Here is a 21,302-nt window from a genome sequence, read left to right as displayed (position 1 = left end):
CAGCGTTAAATTCAAGCCAACGAGAGATGTTACGGATAAACAAATTTAATTATCGCGATTCAATTAATTTTCAGTTCGATTTTTTAAAATTTTTTAATACTTTGCAATATAAAAGAAATATTTAAAGAAAAAACGGATAACAGATGAAAATATGGATTAAAAGTTATTGGGAAACAGGAAAATGGTGGAAATTTTATTCTAGAATAGTTGACATATTTTATATTTGGAGGGAAATGACGTTAATTTTGTTAATTTTTGAAAACCTTACAGTAAGAAAGAAAATTTTGAAGGAAAATTTAATATTAAATGAAAATTTTCTTCAAAATTTATTGGGAAAGAAAAAAATTGTGAAAATTTCAGTCGAGAATAGTTGACACATTGATATCTAGTTAGAAATTACGTTAATTTTGTTAATTTTTGAAAACCTTACAATAAAAAAGAGAATTTTAGAAGAAAATTTGATATAAAATGGAAATTTTGATTGAAATTCATCGAGGAAGAAGTGAGAGGTGAAAATTTAATTCTAAAGTAGTTGACATATTTCATATTTGCAAGGAAATGACGTTAATTTCGTTAATTTTTGAATACATTACATAAATAAAGAAAATTTTCAAGAAAAATTTGATATCAAATGAAAATTTTGATAAAAATTTATCAAGGATGAAGAAACTATATAGAAAATAACTGATATATTTCAAATTTGGTTAGAAATTACATTAATTTTGTTAATTTTTGAATACCTTACAATAAGAAAGAAAATTTTGAAGGAAAATTTAATATTAAATGAAAATTTTCTTCAAAATCTATTGGGAAAGAAAAAAATTGTGAAAATTTCATTCGAGAATAGTAGACACATTGATATCTAGTTAGAAATTACGTTAATTTTGTTAATTTTTGAAAACCTTACAATAAGAAAGAAAATTTTGAAGGAAAATTTAATATTAAATGAAAATTTTCTTCAAAATCTATTGGGAAAGAAAAAAATTGTGAAAATTTCATTCGAGAATAGTAGACACATTGATATCTAGTTAGAAATTACGTTAATTTTGTTAATTTTTGAAAACCTTACAATAAAAAAGAAAATTTTAGAAGAAAATTTGATATAAATTGGAAATTTTGATTGAAATTCATCGAGGAAGAAGAGAGAGGTGAAAATTTAATTCTAGAATAGTTGACATATTTCATATTTGCAAGGAAATGACGTTAATTTCGTTAATTTTTGAATACATTACATTAATAAAGAAAATTTTCAAGAAAAATTTGATATCAAATGAAAATTTTGATAAAAATTTATCAAGGATGAAGAAAATATATAGAAAATAACTGATATATTTCAAATTTGGTTAGAAATTACGTTAATTTTGTTAATTTTTGAATACCTTACATAAATAAAGAAAATTTTGAAGGAAAATTTGATTTTAAATGAAAATTTTGATCAAATTTTATCGGGAAAGAAGAAAATATATAGAAAATAACTGATATTTCAAATGTGGTTAGAAATTACGTTAATTTTGTTAATTTTTGAATATATTGCATAAATAAAGAAAATTTTGAAGGAAAATTTGATTTTAAATGAAAATTTTGATCAAATTTTATCGGGAAAGAAGAAAATATATAGAAAATAACTGATATTTCAAATTTGGTTAGAAATTACGTTAATTTTGTTAATTTTTGAATACATTGCATAAATAAAGAAAATTTTGAAGGAAAATTTGATTTTAAATGAAAATTTTGATCAAATTTTATCGGGAAAGAAGAAAATATATAGAAAATAACTGATATTTCAAATTTGGTTAGAAATTACGTTAATTTTGTTAATTTTTGAATACATTGCATAAATAAAGAAAATTTTGAAGGAAAATTTGATTTTAAATGAAAATTTTGATCAAATTTTATCGGGAAAGAAGAAAATATATAGAAAATAACTGATATTTCAAATTTGGTTAGAAATTACGTTAATTTTGTTAATTTTTGAATACATTGCATAAATAAAGAAAATTTTGAAGGAAAATTTGATTTTAAATGAAAATTTTGATCAAATTTTATCGGGAAAGAAGAAAATATATAGAAAATAACTGATATTTCAAATTTGGTTAGAAATTACGTTAATTTTGTTAATTTTTGAATACATTGCATAAATAAAGAAAATTTTGAAGGAAAATTTGATTTTAAATGAAAATTTTGATCAAATTTTATCGGGAAAGAAGAAAATATATAGAAAATAACTGATATTTCAAATTTGGTTAGAAATTACGTTAATTTTGTTAATTTTTGAATACATTGCATAAATAAAGAAAATTTTGAAGGAAAATTTGATTTTAAATGAAAATTTTGATCAAATTTTATCGGGAAAGAAGAAAATTGTGAAACTGTGTTTCTAGAATAGCTGATATATTTCAAATTTGGTTAGAAATTACATTAATTTTGTTAATTTTTGAATACCTTACAATAAGAAAGAAAATTTTGAAGGAAAATTTAATATTAAATAAAAATTTTCTTCAAAATTTATTGGGAAAGAAAAAAATTGTGAAAATTTCATTCGAGAATAGTTGACATATTCATATTTGGTTAATTTTTTTAATTTTTCAATACCTTAACACAAAAAAGAAAATTTTGAAGAAAAATTTAATATCAAATGAAAATTTTCCTCAAAATCTATCGGGGAAGAAGAAAATGGTGAAAATTTGATTTTAGAATGGTTTACATATTTCATATTTGGTTTGAAATGGCGTTAATTTTGTTAATTTTTCAATACCTTACAATGAAAAAGAAAATTTTAGGAGAAAAATTTGATATCAAATGAAAATTTTCCTCAAAATCTATCTGGAAAGAAGAAAATTGTGAAAATTTCATTCGAGAATAGTTGACACATTCATATTTAGTTAGAAATGACGTTAATTTGGTTAATTTTTGAATACCTTACATAAAAAAAGAAAATTTTTAAGCAAAATGCAGATTCAAATGGAAATTTTGATCAAAATTTATCGGGGAAGAAGAAAATGGTGAAAATTTCATTCGAGAATAGTTGAAACATATTTGGTTAGAAATGTCGTTAATTTTGTTAATTTTTGAATACCTTACAGTATAAATAAAAAAATTAAAGTGAAAAGTCTGATATCGAATGAAAATATTTAGTAAAATTTATCGGAGAAAGAGGAAAATAGTAAAAATTGGATTCTATAATAGTCAACATATTTCAAATATCATTAGAAATGGCATTATATGACGAAAAAGTGGATTTGGAAGGAATTTTCTACACTTTATGTGACATCTTGTGGAACCCAACGGTGATTTAGTGTATCTATTGTAAGGTGAAACTAGTTTTGTATGTTTAATGATCTACTTTGAGAAAAAATTCGGTTATTAACTATGAAACAGTAAACAAAAAATTAGAACTGATATTTAGGGTTCGAATAGCAAAAAGCTTTTCCGTAACATCTCCGAAGCCAAGCCAAATAGGTATATATTGATTTTGAGGACTTACTGTTTTATTTATTGATATTAAATCAGGTTTGAAGTGGATATTAAAATATTGTGAGTATAGCTACTACATAATAGTGAATAAAAATTAAAATAAATGTGCTCAAACTTGATAAATATTAAAACGGAAAAAGTTACCATGCTTATTGATTTAATATATATTTAATAATAATAAAATAAAATAGTGACGTCTAATAGTTTTTTCCGTTTTAATATTATGGAGTAATCAATACATATTTCAATAATTTAATTCGGAAGCATTTAAATTTCTACTAAAAAAAAAATAATTATAAATTGATCGTCTCCATAAGAATTTGTGCAGTGCTCTTAAAAAAATTAATATCCACTGAAAACTAATATTGACATGCAAAAATGCAGAATACACAAAAAACTCACACTCCGCACACATTCCAAAATTTATTTTCACTAGTAAAACTTACACACTTCAAAAAAAATATATGACGTGATGAAAATGTACAGTATGTCCGCGATAACTTGAAAAAATCCCACACTGTATATAATTATTAATTTCAGTAGAATTAATGAAAACTGAATTTGTAATTTGTTGAAGTTACTTTTTGTTTTAAGCACAAAGACATTTTCATTCAGAGAAGAAAATTTTCCAAATTTTCAGGTTTTTTTTCACAAAGGAAAATTTAGTCGAATATCTAATTTCAACTGAAAAAATAAAAAAAATTATAATTTCACCAACTGTCGCTATTGTGAGATTTTTTCAGGTTTTGAATGATTCTCAACGAACACACTGTGTAACAAAAAAAATAATGTATGGAAATTATACCTACACCACTTTGCGTATAAGGGTGTAATGAGATTCTTAGGGGTAAGTGAAAACTTATTCAATTCGATAACAAATATTTTTTATATCGTTCACGAATCCATTGTATAATTAACCGGGGGTAAATTTAATATCAAATAAAAATTTTCTTCAAAATCTATCGGAGAAGAAAAAAATTGTGAAACTTTCATTCGAGAACAGTTGAAACATTCATATTTGGTTAGAAATGACGTTAATTTTGTTAATTTTTGAATACCTTACAATAAGAAAGAAAATTTGATATCAAATGAAAATTTGGATTAAAATTTATCGAGGAAGAAGAAAGTTGTGGAAATTTAATTCTAGAATAATTGACATATTTCATATTTGGTTAGAAATGATGTTAATTTTTTCAATTTTTCAAAACCTTACAATAAAAAAGGAAATTTTGTTATCAAATGAAACTTTTTTTCAAAATCTATCGAGGAAGAAGAAAATTGTGAAAATTTCATTCGAGAATAGTTGACATATTTCATATTTGGAGGGAATTGACGTTAATTTTGTTAATTTTCCAATACCTTACAATAAAAAAGAACATTTTGGAGAAAAATTTAATATTAAATAAAAATTTTCTTCAAAATTTATAAGGAAAGAAGAAAATTGTGAAAATTTCATTCGAAAATAATTGACATATTTCATATTTGGAGGGAAATGACGTTAATTTTTGAATATCTTACAGTATAAATAAAAGAATTTAATTGAAAAATTTTATACCGAATTAAAATATTTAATAACTTGATATACCCACATCTATATGTTTTGTTTTCACTATTTAAATGGGAAAAATGCCTCCCAATTAATACGTCAGTATTTATGAGAAGTATTAGAGCAAAACGCAGTTAAAATTGTTCTAAAAAAGCAACACATATAATTTTTGAGAAAAATAGTCAAATTTTGAGGAAGTTTAAACCGTTATTCAAGCAAATTCTGGTTATTTTTTTTTATCTCAGTCCCTTTGTTTCGAAAATATCAAGTTGTATTTTGAAATTTTTCGTTACAGCTGAATTTTTAAGCAACACGTACAATTTTTTTGAAAAAATAGTCAAATGTTGAAGAAAATTAAACCGTTATTCAAAAACATTCTAGTAATTTTTGATCTGTCTCATTTTTTTCTGTTTCTGTAAAAGTTTTACAAAAAAATGGAGTCAATTGAAAATTGGAACCTTTTTCCTTAATAATGAGATAAGTCAATAGTTTAGACAATTACACTAAAACAGAGTGATACATTTAAAAAAATAACTTTTTGGTACATAAAAATGATATTCAAAAGAAAATATTCATATTCCTATTACAATATATATCCAATAGTATTCAAAATTAATGCAATTCAAGCTATAGATACAAATAGATCAGATAAAACAACATCCCAATTATTGAAGGAATAAAATACTCGAAAAAGAAAACTAAACTCAACCAAATGTTAAACAGTTTCTTTCTAATATTCGTGAGATAAAACTAATTAATTTCCAAAAGCGTCTTTCCACCCTTAAATAATCAGCAGCTTTGTTATCCACTCAAACACATCGTCCAACATAATGAACAATTACTTATCTTGTTATTTTTAAGGTTATAAAAACGTTACGGGGGCCGTAAATCAGAAAATTTTTATGTTTCAAATCAAGATGATGTCTTTATAGTTTGTAGTGTAAATAACATAAAAATTTTCATTGCATGTTTGAGAAACGGTTTAATGAAACTGACTTTTACTTATTGGGCAGTTAAAACAGGGATTATCTTTTTACGAAACGACAAGAGTTCATTAGACGTCAGCAAAGTAAACTTTGTAATATTAAAAATTGATTAACGACTTAACTGTATAATAGACCGGTACAGAAACTGTTTTAGTTGTCATACCCAGCGGTATATTGACTTAAATCAAACATATGTTCTATAAAGTTCAATTTAGTTGTTACAGAAGAAAACAATCAATTTTTTTGTGAAATCGTAGCTTTTATTCATTATTTTAGGGATGATCTAGTCGATAAATCTTTCAGAAACTACTTAATGGTATAAAAGACCGGTACAGAAACTGTTTTAGTTGTCATACCCAGCGGTATATTGACTTAAATCAAACATATGTTCTATAAAGTTCAATTTAGTTGTTACAGAAGAAAACAATCAATTTTTTTGTGAAATCGTAGCTTTTATTCATTATTTTAGGGATGATCTAGTTGATAAATCTTTCAGAAACTACTTAATGGTATAATAGACCGGTACAGAAACTGTTTTAGTTGTCATACCCAGCGGTATATTGACTTAAATCAAACATATGTTCTATAAAGTTCAATTTAGTTGTTACAGAAGAAAACAATCAATTTTTTTGTGAAATCGTAGCTTTTATTCATTATTTTAGGGATGATCTAGTTGATAAATCTTTCAGAAACTACTTAATGGTATAATAGACCGGTACAGAAACTGTTTTAGTTGTCATACCCAGCGGTATATTGACTTAAATCAAACATATGTTCTATAAAGTTCAATTTAGTTGTTACAGAAGAAAACAATCAATTTTTTTGTGAAATCGTAGCTTTTATTCATTATTTTAGGGATGATCTAGTCGATAAATCTTTCAGAAACTACTTAATGGTATAAAAGACCGGTACAGAAACTGTTTTAGTTGTCATACCCAGCGGTATATTGACTTAAATCAAACATATGTTCTATAAAGTTCAATTTAGTTGTTACAGAAGAAAACAATCAATTTTTTTGTGAAATCGTAGCTTTTATTCATTATTTTAGGGATGATCTAGTCGATAAATCTTTCAGAAACTACTTAATGGTATAAAAGACCGGTACAGAAACTGTTTTAGTTGTCATACCCAGCGGTATATTGACTTAAATCAAACATATGTTCTATAAAGTTCAATTTAGTTGTTACAGAAGAAAACAATCAATTTTTTTGTGAAATCGTAGCTTTTATTCATTATTTTAGGGATGATCTAGTCGATAAATCTTTCAGAAACTACTTAATGGTATAAAAGACCGGTACAGAAACTGTTTTAGTTGTCATACCCAGCGGTATATTGACTTAAATCAAACATATGTTCTATAAAGTTCAATTTAGTTGTTACAGAAGGAAACAATCAATTTTTTTGTGAAATCGTAGCTTTTATTCATTATTTTAAGGATGATCTAGTTGATAAATCTTTCAGAAACTACTTAATGGTATAATAGACCGGTACAGAAACTGTTTTAGTTCTCATACCCAGCGGTATATTGATTAATTCAATCCTATGTTCTATATATAAAGTTCAAAACAGAAGAAAAGAAAACAGTTTTAATTTACTATTCTTGGGATGGTCAAATCAAGAAATCTTTCGGAAACATTACTTTATTGATATAAAGTCAAAGTGAACAATATAGGAATGGATTACGATTAAAGTTGAGATAGGTATCACCTCCAAGGGACTAAAAACTGTCAAATCTCGGATTTTTTGGTAAATATTTCATGCGGAAAGTATATGAATAAAAAAAGGGTTTTAAAAAATATAATAACAATATTATTTATACTTATAGGAACATAAAAATCAACAATGTCCATCATAAATTTCATTTTTCTGCTACATAGACTAAGTTTTCACTTACTTCCTAATTATTAATCGAGTAAAGAAAAATTTTGAAAAAACCAAGAAGTATACCATTTTTCCATTGTTTCTTAATAAATGACAACGACTACTAACACACAATTACGTTTTATTATATCGAAAGGATTTTATAATAAAATAACGTTAGACAGGATAGTATCAACCGAGATGCAAAAAAAACTCTATAGGAAGTGTGAGGAAGTTTTCTAATAAAAAAATGCAAATTTTTAATGCAATTCAATTCACCTGAAGATATTCTGATCGGATTAGGGAACGTTTCAAAACACTTGTATATTCCGCAACAATCCTCTTTGAATTTTAAGTTTTTTTTTTGTAAGAATTTCTAATCCTATTTGTATTCCAGATACACTGGCAGCTTAAAACAGGCGATATTTGTAATATATTCAGAAAATTATTTATTTAAACTACTTCGGCAATAATAAATTTGCACTATGAATCACTAAGAAGACATTTAATTTCTTAAATAAATAGTTATTTAATTATATGTTTGAGAACAGGGAAATAATTGGAAAAAAAAATATTTTAAAGTGTAAATTTGAGGATATTGAATATATATCAGAATGTCTTCCTGCTATATAATTTTAAAATGAGAATAAAATTTTTATCGTTCAAATTACCATCAAAGTAATGGAGGTACAGGGAAAAAATAAGAAAAATGGGAAAGCTGCAATTTCAAAACATATAATACTAGGAAAAAAACTGGTTTTATTGAGAAAATAAAATGCAGTAATAATAATAACTCAAAAAAATGATCTATAGCTTCACAAAGATCGTTAAAAATTTTTTTGAAGCCCCAGATGTGAAAAAATAGTCTTTGGGAATAAAAAACTCACTAATCGAAAAAGTGTCTTCCGGTATTAATAAAGGATTTGTAAAAAGTTTTCTGTTCAAAATGAAAATCAAATTTTTCTTTTTAAAATTACCATCAACAAGATGAAGATAGAAAAAACAACAGCTAGTAAAAATAGTGGAAAAGCTGCAATTACATATGTTAAGGCTGAAAAAGCTTGTGTTTATCATTTCTGAGGTTCTAATATGAAAGAATAGAATTTCAAACAAATAAAGTCACCATAAAGGGGGTCCTTCTGTATTGATAAACAATATGTACGAAGTATGTAGAGGAAAAGCAAATTCGTATCTTCCCAAAAGAATGAACACAGAAGAATGAAAATACCAGTAAGAAATTTGAAAAAGTTGCAAAACAGAGAAAAAAATCTGAATTTACTAAGGAAATTAAATACAGCAATAACTACAGAAAGACAACCTTTGGCATAACCTCACAAAGTTTGTTTCAAATCTTTTTTGGAGCTCTGGATTTGGTATTTTTTCAAATTACCATTAACAGGATGAGAGCAGAAGAGAAATTTGATAGTGAAAAATTGAAAAAGTTGCAATTACATATGTAAAGTGATTGAAAACATTTTTCGTAGGCTTAAAAACTTGTTTTTATCATTTTTGGAGCTCCAATCTGAAGAAATACAATTTCAGAACAATAAAGGTCTCTATAAAGAGTCCCTTTAAATAATTTGTATGAAGTTTAGAGATCTATCATTGTATCCCTATGAGTAGAGGAAAAGCAAATGTGTATCTTCCCAATCACCCCAAAGGAATGGACACAGAAGAAAAAAAAATGCCAGTAGGGGAATTAAGGAAGCTGTAATTACAAAAATTGATAAAACTAGATAGAAAAAACTGAATTTAGAAAGGAAATAAAATGCAGCAATAAGAACTACGAAAAAGATAGCCGTTGTCACATAAAATGGTTTTCAGCATCACAAAGCTTGTTGAGAATCTTTTTTGAAGGTCTGGATCTGGATCTGGATCTGGAAATATGGGTTTTAGGCTGGAAAACCCATTATTCAAAAGGTCACCTTCCTGTATTAATAAAGGATTTGTAGAAAGTTTTGTAACCACTCCCTTTTGGTTTAAAATGAATATTCATTTTCCAAAATATCATTAAAAGGATGAAGACAGGAGAAAAAACTGCAAGTAAAAAAGCTGCATTTATATATGAATATATGAACCAAAGCATTTGCCGTAGGTTTGAAAACTTGTTTGTATCATTTTTGAAATTTTTATCTAAAGATAAGAGTTTCAGAATAAAAAAAGTCACCACAAAGAAGGTCCTTCTATATTGATAAACAATTTTTATTTCTATGAGTAGAGGAAAATCATATTTTCCCAATTACCACTAACGGAATGGTGACAGAAGGAAAAAATGTCAATAGGAAAATTAAAAAAGCTGCAGCGAAGAAAACTAAATTTACTAAGGAAATAAAATGCAGCAATAAGAACTACAAAAAAAAGACAGTCGTTGGCATATGAAGAAATCATAAAAATAATCTGTAGCACTACAAAGTTTATTTAGAATCTTTTTCGAACGTCTGGTTGAGGAAAATTAGAATTTTAGAAATAAAAACTCACTATTCAAAAAAGTGTTTTTCTATGTAAATATACCACTTGTGACAGAATTGAAACAGAAGCAATAACTTATAGTAGAAAAATAAAAAAGGCTGCAACTAAAAATGTGAAACGGAGTGAAGCAAATGCAGCATCTTCAGTAAGTTCAAAAAGCTTATAGTACTCTTTTTTGTTGTTATCGGAATTTAATATAGTCACTATAAAGGTTGTCTTCTTATATTAATAAACCCCTATGAGTACTAATTGTAATATCAGCAACAGGATGGATAATGAGGAAAATAACCATCAGCAGAAGATCTGAAAAAACTACTATTACAAAATATATTACTAAAACTAGAAAGAAAAAAAGTGAATTTATTAAGCAAATAAAATGCAGTGATAATGACTATAGAAAAAGTAGTTGTTGGTGTATAAGAGAACATGTTACATGTCTTTTTTGAAACTTTCGATCTGCATACTATGTTCGGTAGCTCTAACATAATGAACAAAATTTATATGTTTCAAAATACCATCAAAAGAATGGGCAGAGAATAAAAAAATACTGGTAGACGGATTGAAAAAAGGTGCAACTATATAATAAGAAATGGAGTGAAGCAAATATCTCGTTGCATTAATAAAAGACCTATCAATGTATGCCTCTAAGTACTGGTGCAAAGTTCTTTTACCAACCAAAGGAAGGAGAATGAAGGACAACTGAAAAAACAAATACTAGATAAAAAATTGCAGCAACAATAATCACAGAAAAGAGAGCTGTTGGTATATATAGAGAGCAATAAAAAAATAATTTTTCGTAGCCTAAAAAAAACTAGTTGAACGATTTTTAAAAAATATTGGGAAATATACAAAAACACTATAAACCTTCAGTCGATTCAAACACAGTCTAACGTTACCTTATTAACGACCAATATCTCATGGAATCATTGTCACTTCCTAAATCTTACCGTATTGCTTCGTTCTAACTGGTATAGGAGGGGTAGTAGCCCCTTCACCTCTCTGTGACCTAGCTGCTAACCACACATAATACAGTGTGTTCGGATACAGACCGGTTAATGTATAAGTCTCCGAAATAGGTATACGCCTATGATGTTTCTCTTTGGCGTAAGTATCATTCCAATACAGTTCGTAACTTACTATATTTTCACCAGAATGACTCGGTTTCGTCCATTGAAGCGTTACTGAACTTTCACCGATGTCAGAGGTACGTAAGTTGCTCGGTTGACTTGGAACACCTAAATAGTTGCGATACATTTTAAATATATATTCAGTACTCGTAGTTACATAAAATGCGTTCTTAATAAATTCTATTTTAATACAGAAAACTTTCCAGTATTTTGTTCATTTTCCATTTTATGGAAGTATTAATCGAGATTTAAAATACTTATTAAGAACGCTTGTGAAAACAACATTTTAAAAATATTCAAGGTTATTATTATTACGAACTCGTCTCCGCCCTGAACCCGGTCCTGTCTGGATTAAGTGGAATTCTATAATTCGGCAATTGTTTGTTTTTATATGGAAAATCTATTTATTTATTTGTTTTGTTTCTTGAGTGCAGTTAAGTTTAGTTTATAATGAATATTCATAGTGAACAGACCGAAATAGGAAGGAATCGAGGAATTTAAATAAATTAGTTAAGTGTTAGTGATAAGTGAATTATATAAATTAGTTGAGAGTAGTGTAAATTTTATTAATTCATCCCACAAATAAAAATAGTGTAAATAAAGTAGATAAAGCGTTATATTATTATCAAGTTTTTATCATATTTGTTTATATTGTTTCTTTTGAACTAATTTCTTGGAAAATCTATTTATTTATTTGTTTTACTTCTTAAGTGCAGTTTAGTTTAGTTTATAATGAATATTCATAGTGAACAGACCGAAATAGAAAGTAATCGAAGAATTTAAATAAATTATATAAATCAGTTAAGTGTTAGTGATAAGTGTATTATATAAATTGGTTAAGTGTTAGTGATAATTGCACTAAATAAATTAGTTAAGTGTTGTGTAAAGTTTATTAATTCACCCCTCGAATAGAAAGAGCGTAAATAATGTAGAAAAACGTTACATCATCAATAAATTGATCTAATATCAAACAAATTGATCAAAAAGTGCTTTCCTTACTTAATATTCGACATTAAATTTAATGTTCAAGTAATTAAAAATGTTTATTCAGCTCCAATATGCCCGTTTACATTATTAGGAGCCTGACAAAATATTTACTTATCAATATAAAATTTTTACTACCATAAAACTTGATGCATCTGGTGTGTTACCATGTTTTTATGGCGCTAGTACATTACACAACATTGTCAAAACGATAAAGAAACAATAACTTTGGGAAATATTTAAAATGTTGTTTATAATATACAGATATACAGGGTTTTGTTGCAAATAAGCGATTAAAGTGATACGCGTTTAACTGTATACTCACCCTGTTGTGTTTTAACGTGAACTGGAACACTCAATGGACCAGGACCAACGGACGTATACGCCTGGACACGGATTGTATAAATAGTGTGAGGTGTTAACTCACTGATTGTTGTCAATTGATTGTTATCTACTACTTGGGATTCCCATTGGGCCATCGGTTGTTGGGCGTTTGTAGTATAATATACTTTGTAGCCCTGAAATCATTTTACAAACACTTTAAGAACCGCAGGAAAGAAAAAGTATGTCGAACAGATTTGAAAAACGTTCCCCTAAACGAAAATTACGCGCGTCAACAAACGGAGAATAAATATTTAGTTCGCCACCTAAAATGGCCGACTTGTCAAAGTCACGTGTTCTAGAACGATTTATAATGACGTAACATGAAAAACATAACCTACAAAAAGCGAAACTTTTTCTTGTATATGGATGAGCATTGATGATAAATTCAAGTTTTATAAGAAAACGTTATAAAAAATATAGTATGAACCCCACAAACTAAATAAACACTTTTTGTGGACGAATGAGAAAGTATCACCAACAACTGAAACGTTCATTAAAAGTTTTTAAAGGTTAAAATGTCACAATTAAAACAAAAATATGTTTTAGAAATATTTAATTGTCAATTGTCAAGTAAAAATGTAAAAACTTACCGTAACTTGACCGTTTGGAGTTTCCGGTTCGTCCCATTGTATCACCATAGTACTAGAACTCAACGGTCTTACTTGAACGTTTCGAGGAGCTGTCCCAGGCTCTGGAAGTAAACAAAGATTTTTCTATATTCACATAAATCTATAGAACGAGTCAAAAATGTTGTCTATGAAATTTCGTGTTTTTTTAGTCAAATGTCAATACGCAGGATAGTTGTGACGTCATTATTTGAGGTTAAGTTTAATTCCTCGAATTGTCAACACAGTGTAAAAGCAGCGTCGAGTAGAATGTTGTGAGCATTGCAAAATTGATTAAACTATGATCATCCAGAAGCGATTCGACGATATGGCATCGAAAAGGAGAGCTATTGCCAAAAAAAAAAAAAACGAAAGTATCGAAAAGCACCAAAGAAGTAATGGCTACAATATTTTGGGACTTCGAGGGTATCCTTTCGATTGATTTCAAGGTATCAAATACAACCTTGAAAGCGGGGCACGTTACTGTGACTTACTGAGACAGTTGCATCAAAAATCAATCAAAATCAATACTGCAATCCACACTGATTCCCTTTCCAAGGCTACTGTGGTGCACAATAGATCAATGGGTCAAAGTTTTAGCGAGGTAAATTCACGATTTTACGCCCTAGTTCATCTAAGGCTACTGTAGACGAATGTGGCTTCACATAAATGGAACACACACCATATAGACCTGATCTCGACCCGTCAGACTATTTTTTGTTAGCAGAACTGAATGCCGAGTTAAGGGATAAAAACGACGATGATATTTAACAGGCGGTGTACGGATATTTCGATTCTAAAGATGCATCGTATTTTTATATTGACATAACAGCTTAAGTCAGATGTTCTGAGAAGTGTGTGGTAATAAAGGAAGAATATATTGAGAAATGATCTCAGTTTTTATTATTTATGACTTTTCTTCTTGTTAGGCTAAGGCCTGTTTCATACGAATATTCCCGCGAAACGGGAAAAGTTTCGAAAGGTTTTTATCGGGTCCAAACTCGTGTCTGGGGAACAGTAGCTAAAGCCAGTACCACACGATGTGTCCAATGCTTCCGACGTTGGACGCTGGTTTTATTGTACGCTTCATGTGATAGTAGGTCATTCGACGAATGTTTGGCTTCCAACGTTGGCCATGGACAACACTTGTAGTACAACTAGACACATTAATTGTCCTCTTGCGCGTGAATGCTACGTGTTTGGTATGAGCAACCATTTTGCCACGTTTTCATTCCTTTAGGTAAGTTTAAATAAGGTACCGGTCAACGTCCAATGCGTAGCCGTGCGTTGGAACGCGAATTTTAGCGCAAACGTTGGACGCATCGTGTAGTACCGTCTTTCGTCTTCTCTGAGCTTCGGGAAAATAGTATAGAATGCTCAAAATTCTTGCCGAAAAGTGGGAAAAGGATGCACCTAATTAATTATTCGTTTTTTTTTCCCGAAATTACAAGGTTTAATTCGTTTCCGGTGTTTATCGAAAACGAACCGAACCGTATGGAGCCGCATACGTATGAAACAGGCCTAAGATCTCCAGCACCACGTACGTACAAATCTAATATCTAAAATAGGGGTCAGAAGAATTGATTATTTTCGTAATAATATATGCGCATTCATATTCAATTCGATTAAGGCATCAAGTGTAATTTACAAACAATGGTGTTGTTATTTAAAGATTTGTTTGAGCATTGTTTTTTTTTTTGATAAATAATTAATCATGATTAAATTTCGGAACGGTATTCCGCCACATATTTTTTTTTTAAACAATGCGTGGTAACATTTGTCAAGGCGGCTGAACGTCGTTTATTATCTATCATTAAACCGACACAGGTGTGGAGATTTTCAAGCTTTCTTTCGAGACCTCTGAAATCATTGTTACGACAAATGAAAATAAAAATCTTTCTCTTTTTGTTTGGTCACAATAAAAACTCAACATATTTATCGTAAAATGACTGAATCGGTTTTTTTAAACGGGCGATTATATCACGAGTGGATATTGGTCAAATCAGCATTTTAATTTTTTGATTTATTTGCAAAGGGGACAAGTCCGAAGAGTTTTTTTTTTAAAAGGCGTAAGTCCGCTTCCTCAATATGAGTCAATCTTCTGTTTCCAGAGATTACCGTCGTTACCAAAATAGTGGTAACTTAGATCGAAGACGCGGTTGTGGAAGAAAATTATCGATTCATTGTCAACACATCGTTGGAAAATCGGGCCCATACTGGTGTTTCAAGTCCGACAAAAGACCAAGAAGACCAAGGGCGGCCAATAGGGTTAAGCTGTCATCTCAAACAAAAGCAGACTATGCTTGCATGGTAGGGATTGAAGAGGACGAGTCTATGGAAGACCTGAAGAAAAATTCGCGCAGTGTTGCATAAAAAAAACGTGGCTTTTAGATAAGGTTCCTGGATGTTTCAATGCTTTCAATGTTTTTATAAAAACTGGCGGTGGAGCGAGGGGATTAACGGCGAACCGATACTTTTTGAGGGTTATGTCAGTTTCGTAGAGGAAAACTTCATCTTAATGCAGGAAAATGTGTAGGCTGTAGCTTAAGACGGCAAATTTAAAAAAAGCGGCGAGTTTTTTCCAAAATTTTTATTTCCAAATTAAAAAAAAAAAATATTGTGCACACGGAGAATACCAGTTTTGGAATGTTCGCATAAAATTCAGAGGTCAGTAAAGACAAAGGCAAAAGATGAATCAGGCGGCAAATCTGTAAAACGTCATCAATGGAAGGGACCAAGAAGAAATCCGAGATAAGTTAACCACCGTCATGGGGACTCCGAGAAGATGGCTCGATGACCGTGGACTATCCAAGCGATGGAAATCGAATCGAAAGAATCTGTGAATCGATATCACTGGAAGGGAGAAAGGGGCTCGATGACCGTGGACTATCCAAGCGATGGAAATCGAATCGAAAGAATCTGTTAATCGATATCCCTGGAAGGGAGAAAGGGGCTCGATGACCGTGGACTATCCAAGCGATGGAAATCGAATCGAAAGAATCTGTTAATCGATATCACTGGAAGGGAGAAAGGGGCTCGATGACCGTGGACTATCCAAGCGATGGAAATCGAATCGAAAGAATCTGTGAATCGATATCACTGGAAGGGAGAAAGGGGCTCGATAACCGTGGACTATCCAAGCGATGGAAATCGAATCGAAAGAATCTGTGAATCGATATCACTGGAAGGGAGAAAGGGGCTCGATGACCGTGGACTATCCAAGCGATGGAAATCGAATCGAAAGAATCTGTGAATCGATATCACTGGAAGGGAGAAAGGGGCTCGATGACCGTGGACTATCCAAGCGATGGAAATCGAATCGAAAGAATCTGTGAATCGATATTACTGGAAGGGAGAAAGAGGCTCGATGACCGTGGACTATCCAAGCGATGGAAATCGAATCGAAAGAATCTGTGAATCGATATCACTGGAAGGGAGAAAGGGGCTCGATGACCGTGGACTATCCAAGCGATGGAAATCGAATCGAAAGAATCTGTTAATCGATATCACTGGAAGGGAGAAAGGGGCTCGATGACCGTGGACTATCCAAGCGATGGAAATCGAATCGAAAGAATCTGTGAATCGATATCACTGGAAGGGAGAAAGGGGCTCGATGACCGTGGACTATCCAAGCGATGGAAATCGAATCGAAAGAATCTGTTAATCGATATCACTGGAAGGGAGAAAGGGGCTCGATGACCGTGGACTATCCAAGCGATGGAAATCGAATCGAAAGAATCTGTGAATCGATATCACTGGAAGGGAGAAAGGGGCTCGATGACCGTGGACTATCCAAGCGATGGAAATCGAATCGAAAGAATCTGTGAATCGATATCACTGGAAGGGAGAAAGGGGCTCGATGACCGTGGACTATCCAAGCGATGGAAATCGAATCGAAAGAATCTGTGAATCGATATCACTGGAAGGGAGAAAGGAGCTCGATGACCGTGGACTATCCAAGCGATGGAAATCGAATCGAAAGAAACTATGAAATACTTAGATCTAATATTATACTCGAAAGTGGATTCGCACGGATCAACGAGGTACATGGACAGCGCGCCTCTTACCACATGTCGAAGACTGGATAGATAAGTTGAAGGGAAAGTGGACTTACTTAACCCAATTACTGTTTGGACATTTTCGATCCTACCTACACTTTTTTCGCTTGCCGTCAAGCCACGGATAACGCAGAGCACACATTCTTCATATGCAGATTATGATCGTGAATGAAGAGAACTGGGACGATTTTACGGACGAAGGAACGTCGATGACCCAATCACCAACCAAATCACCCAACCAAAGGAAGACCATTAATTCTGTGGAAGGCTGACGCGGGTCTAGGATGGGAACCTCGAAGAAGTTTAGCTTAACGAGGAAGGGTTTCAGTGGGTCGTACAATTGTAGTACAGCCCCACGTACTGGTCGGTCTCGTTTTACCACTGATGGTACAAGTGCGCATTTCCCTTTCTTTCGGATAAAAAAACTTTTATGTTGATACTTATTTTTTCTCGATTAAAATATATTTTATTATTAAAATAATTAATCAATTAGCATTAAAAGGGAAAATGTTAAATGGATTCAAATAATTAGTTGAGTAGATCCACGGACCCATCGCGGTAAAGGAAGAGAATTGTTTTCAGAGGAATAAAGATATGGTAAGCAATAAATCATCAATGACGGGTTATTTTTTCATTATTCGTTATAAATAGTCCAATTTACTTTAGAAATACGATTTAATCTGTCAAATTTCCAGTTTATTGACATTATCAATTTGATTAAACGAAACTACAACGTTTTCCTGATCAATAGTAATTGGTGCATATTAAAACGTATTAAACAATGGCCACCCATTATGCAGTCGGCGTACGATCGATGATTTTAGTTAAACGTTTGAAAGGCATCGGAATCACTGGACCAGACTTAACGAAAGTTCTCAACACAAACTACGGTGTGTAATAGTCGGGGTTATTTTAAAATATTGATTAACCGTGAAACAGAAACTTGAAACGTTGTATAAATTGAATATTAATGTCGATGTATATTCCGTCTGAAAGTAAATTAACGATAGGTTATATTCTGAATTTGAGGTTATGGTATTTCACAATTATACGCATCTGTTAACACCACCAGTTTCATTAATAATGGAAATTGAAAGTTTACGGGGAATTCTTTACTAGTAAATATGAAATGTTGATGAACAAAAAACTTCAGTCTTGGAATTAAGAGAAAAATGAATTCGCAAAACGATTAAAAATCAATAATAAGCACAAATTGACAAGTAAAATGCTAGAATTGATGGAAAAATCATTGTATAAATTAAGACACTTTTCCATTATTGGAAAAAATACTTATGTAGCTGGAATAATGAGCCTTATAGAGAACGGCCGATTAAATGGAAAGAAACATACTGAAAGGAATCCTAAAACGAAAAAAATAACAAGCAAATGAATATCGCACTAATGTCGAGCCAACTGGAAGAAAAAGAAATGGTAAAGTACGTAAAAGCACTGGGACTTAGATGGTTCGTATATATACAAAGAAATAACGACGAATTTCTGCAGAAAAGTGAAAACCAATAGAAAATAGACCGAAATTCCGGTGGGTTCCAATATACGAATACTGGGAGGCGCGAATTGGAAGGAATAAGAGAAAGAGAAATAGGAAAGAGTGGATAAATATGGTTAATAAAGTAAAAAATCACGCAGAAATAAGTAGAAAGAAAATACAGATTGATTCACTGTGCAATACGGATCAGAAAAGCTCTCCAAGAACAGCCGATACTCCTTTTAAGGAGTCATACAGCATACAAGGAGAAGCCAACCACCAAACGAGCAAAAGGAAGGTCTTTAAGGAGATGAGGCGAATCATGGACATCGATATCCCAAGATCGAGACACAAGAAAATGGAGGATAGAGGGTAAGACCTTAAATAAACGGACGAAGAAGCAAAGCATTTATTATGTTTCCTTTTCTTTCTGTGGCACTGGGGATGTTCAGTGTTTACAGCTGATCTGTCATTCCCATTCCTCTAAGAAAATTCAGAACGTAGAATAGTTTCAGCTGCCAATGATCTCCATTTTCCATTCTATACGCCTCCGTTCCTCTATGTAGCAGAATCCAGTTCTTCAGTTATTGCCCTGTAGCTGTTTTCATAGAATCGAGTCTGATTTTCCATTTTCCTCCATTCCAATGTGTCCGAGAACTCATTCTTCGTACTTTAACTTGTCCATGCATTCCAAAACTAGCTTGGAGCTTTCAACATAGGACCATATAGCTGTTAAGACTGCTGGGCTAATGGAGGAGATTATAATCTTCTGTTTGCAATGATTCTTTTCCAAGTTGAGCACATTTTTTATTTGCATATATTTCTCCTTGAAAAATATTTGTTGTATTATCCAATATTTCAGACTGTTTCAGCAATTCAGTCTTCAATCCATCAATTTTGACTAATGCAATCACAGATGTGTGAGCTGGTGCAAACGACACTTTCTTCTTAGCCCAATGTGGCTGTTTTTGCTCGATTTCTTCACCGAAACGTTGGAATAAGTTTGCATATTACTAGTCAATGATAGTTTTTCCTTTTTCAAGATAGTCAATGATCTTGCTTGCACAGAACGGTTTTTGTCTTTTGTGGAGCCGGGTCTCCCATTTCAATTCATTGTTTTGATTGTTTTTTTATTTAGAGTGTGAAGTGATGGACCCAGATTTCATTCATGGTTATGAAAAATTGCCAAACACTACATGGAAACATCTTTATTTGTTCACAGCTTTCTCATGTCCAATTTTTTAGTTAATATGCGATGTATTGCACTTTTTGGAATACCTACTATGTCTGCTAGCTAGCGCACTTTCAGTCGACAATCATCCAGTATCATTTAGTGGATTTTCTTCAACATTTTTGGTCGACCTCTGCGATGCTGGTCTTCGCAGGACGTACGGTCTCGTTTAAACTTTGCTGTCCAATATTTTACTGTTGATAACGAAGGATCAGTCTCACTCAGAGTAGAATCTAGTCCAGTTTTTACCAGTTAGGTATCACCTAACGATGACCAATTTTTTCCGTGTTTACAAATTCATTGAAAGTGTTTAAATGAAATAATCAGTTCTACTGAATGCATAAATAGAATGTGTTGCGCAATTTTGTTAAGATCAGAAAAAATCTCTTCGATAAACTTGTTATTTAATAACGAAATATAGATAAATAGTACGAAAATAAATTACAAATCAAAGTCGAACATCGCATGAAATAAAACGGGATTTCAATCAAGTTTTTGTGACAACCAATATAATATATAATCATATATTTATGATTCTAAATGATTTTTGATTTTGGATCTCTTCTGATTTAAAATTAATTTCTTTTATATTAATAAAACGTCAAATTTCTTTCAAAAATTGTAAAAGAAACTAATTTTAAATCAGAAAAGACCTGAAATCATTTAGAATCAAAAACATATCAAAAGGTCAAAGATATTGAAGTAATTTATAATATAATATACTTACTGGCACCTCCAAAAGAAGAAACAGCTGCAAGGAAAATGCCAATGTAATTGTTATTTATTAATAACAAGAAATAATTACATGCAATGATAGTTTTCAGTTGCAATTTTGATAAAAAAATAAGTCAAGGAAACATAACCTCAATACTTACTTAAAATAATCCAAATCCAAAGAAGCGCATAAAATCAAAATTGAATTAGTAAAACATTCAAAGTATTTTAGATTCAAGTGTGACAAATAACAAATGACACTATATTCTTGGGTATTGGATGGGGCACGATGGGCCTACATGAAGGCCTATATGCTCAACTACCCCTTGGCCGTTCACAATTAACTATGAACACTGATGCCAAGGAAGCGTTTGATCT

At 30.7% G+C, this 21,302-nt stretch overlaps 1 protein-coding gene across 5 annotated transcripts in view; it reads right to left on the bottom strand.

Annotated features, from left to right (window-relative positions):
* LOC130448602 (tyrosine-protein phosphatase Lar) overlaps positions 1 to 21,302 on the bottom strand; it is a 597,225-nt gene that overhangs the window by 35,869 nt on the left and 540,054 nt on the right. For 3 of the 5 annotated variants that reach the window (XM_056786026.1, XM_056786029.1, XM_056786030.1), the window contains 4 exons: positions 20,938 to 20,961; positions 13,421 to 13,521; positions 12,772 to 12,964; positions 11,283 to 11,570 (listed from right to left, as the gene is read on the bottom strand). In XM_056786026.1, coding sequence (XP_056642004.1) covers positions 11,283 to 11,570; positions 12,772 to 12,964; positions 13,421 to 13,521; positions 20,938 to 20,961 — 606 coding nt within the window. The remainder of the gene's footprint in view (positions 1 to 11,282; positions 11,571 to 12,771; positions 12,965 to 13,420; positions 13,522 to 20,937; positions 20,962 to 21,302) is intronic. The other 2 variants (XM_056786028.1, XM_056786031.1) reach the window with 1 other exon arrangement.

This window comes from Diorhabda sublineata, chromosome 9 (genome assembly GCF_026230105.1).
Source record: "Diorhabda sublineata isolate icDioSubl1.1 chromosome 9, icDioSubl1.1, whole genome shotgun sequence".
Taxonomy (NCBI): Eukaryota; Metazoa; Arthropoda; class Insecta; order Coleoptera; family Chrysomelidae; genus Diorhabda; species Diorhabda sublineata.
This window is presented reverse-complemented; position numbering and strand designations above follow the sequence as displayed.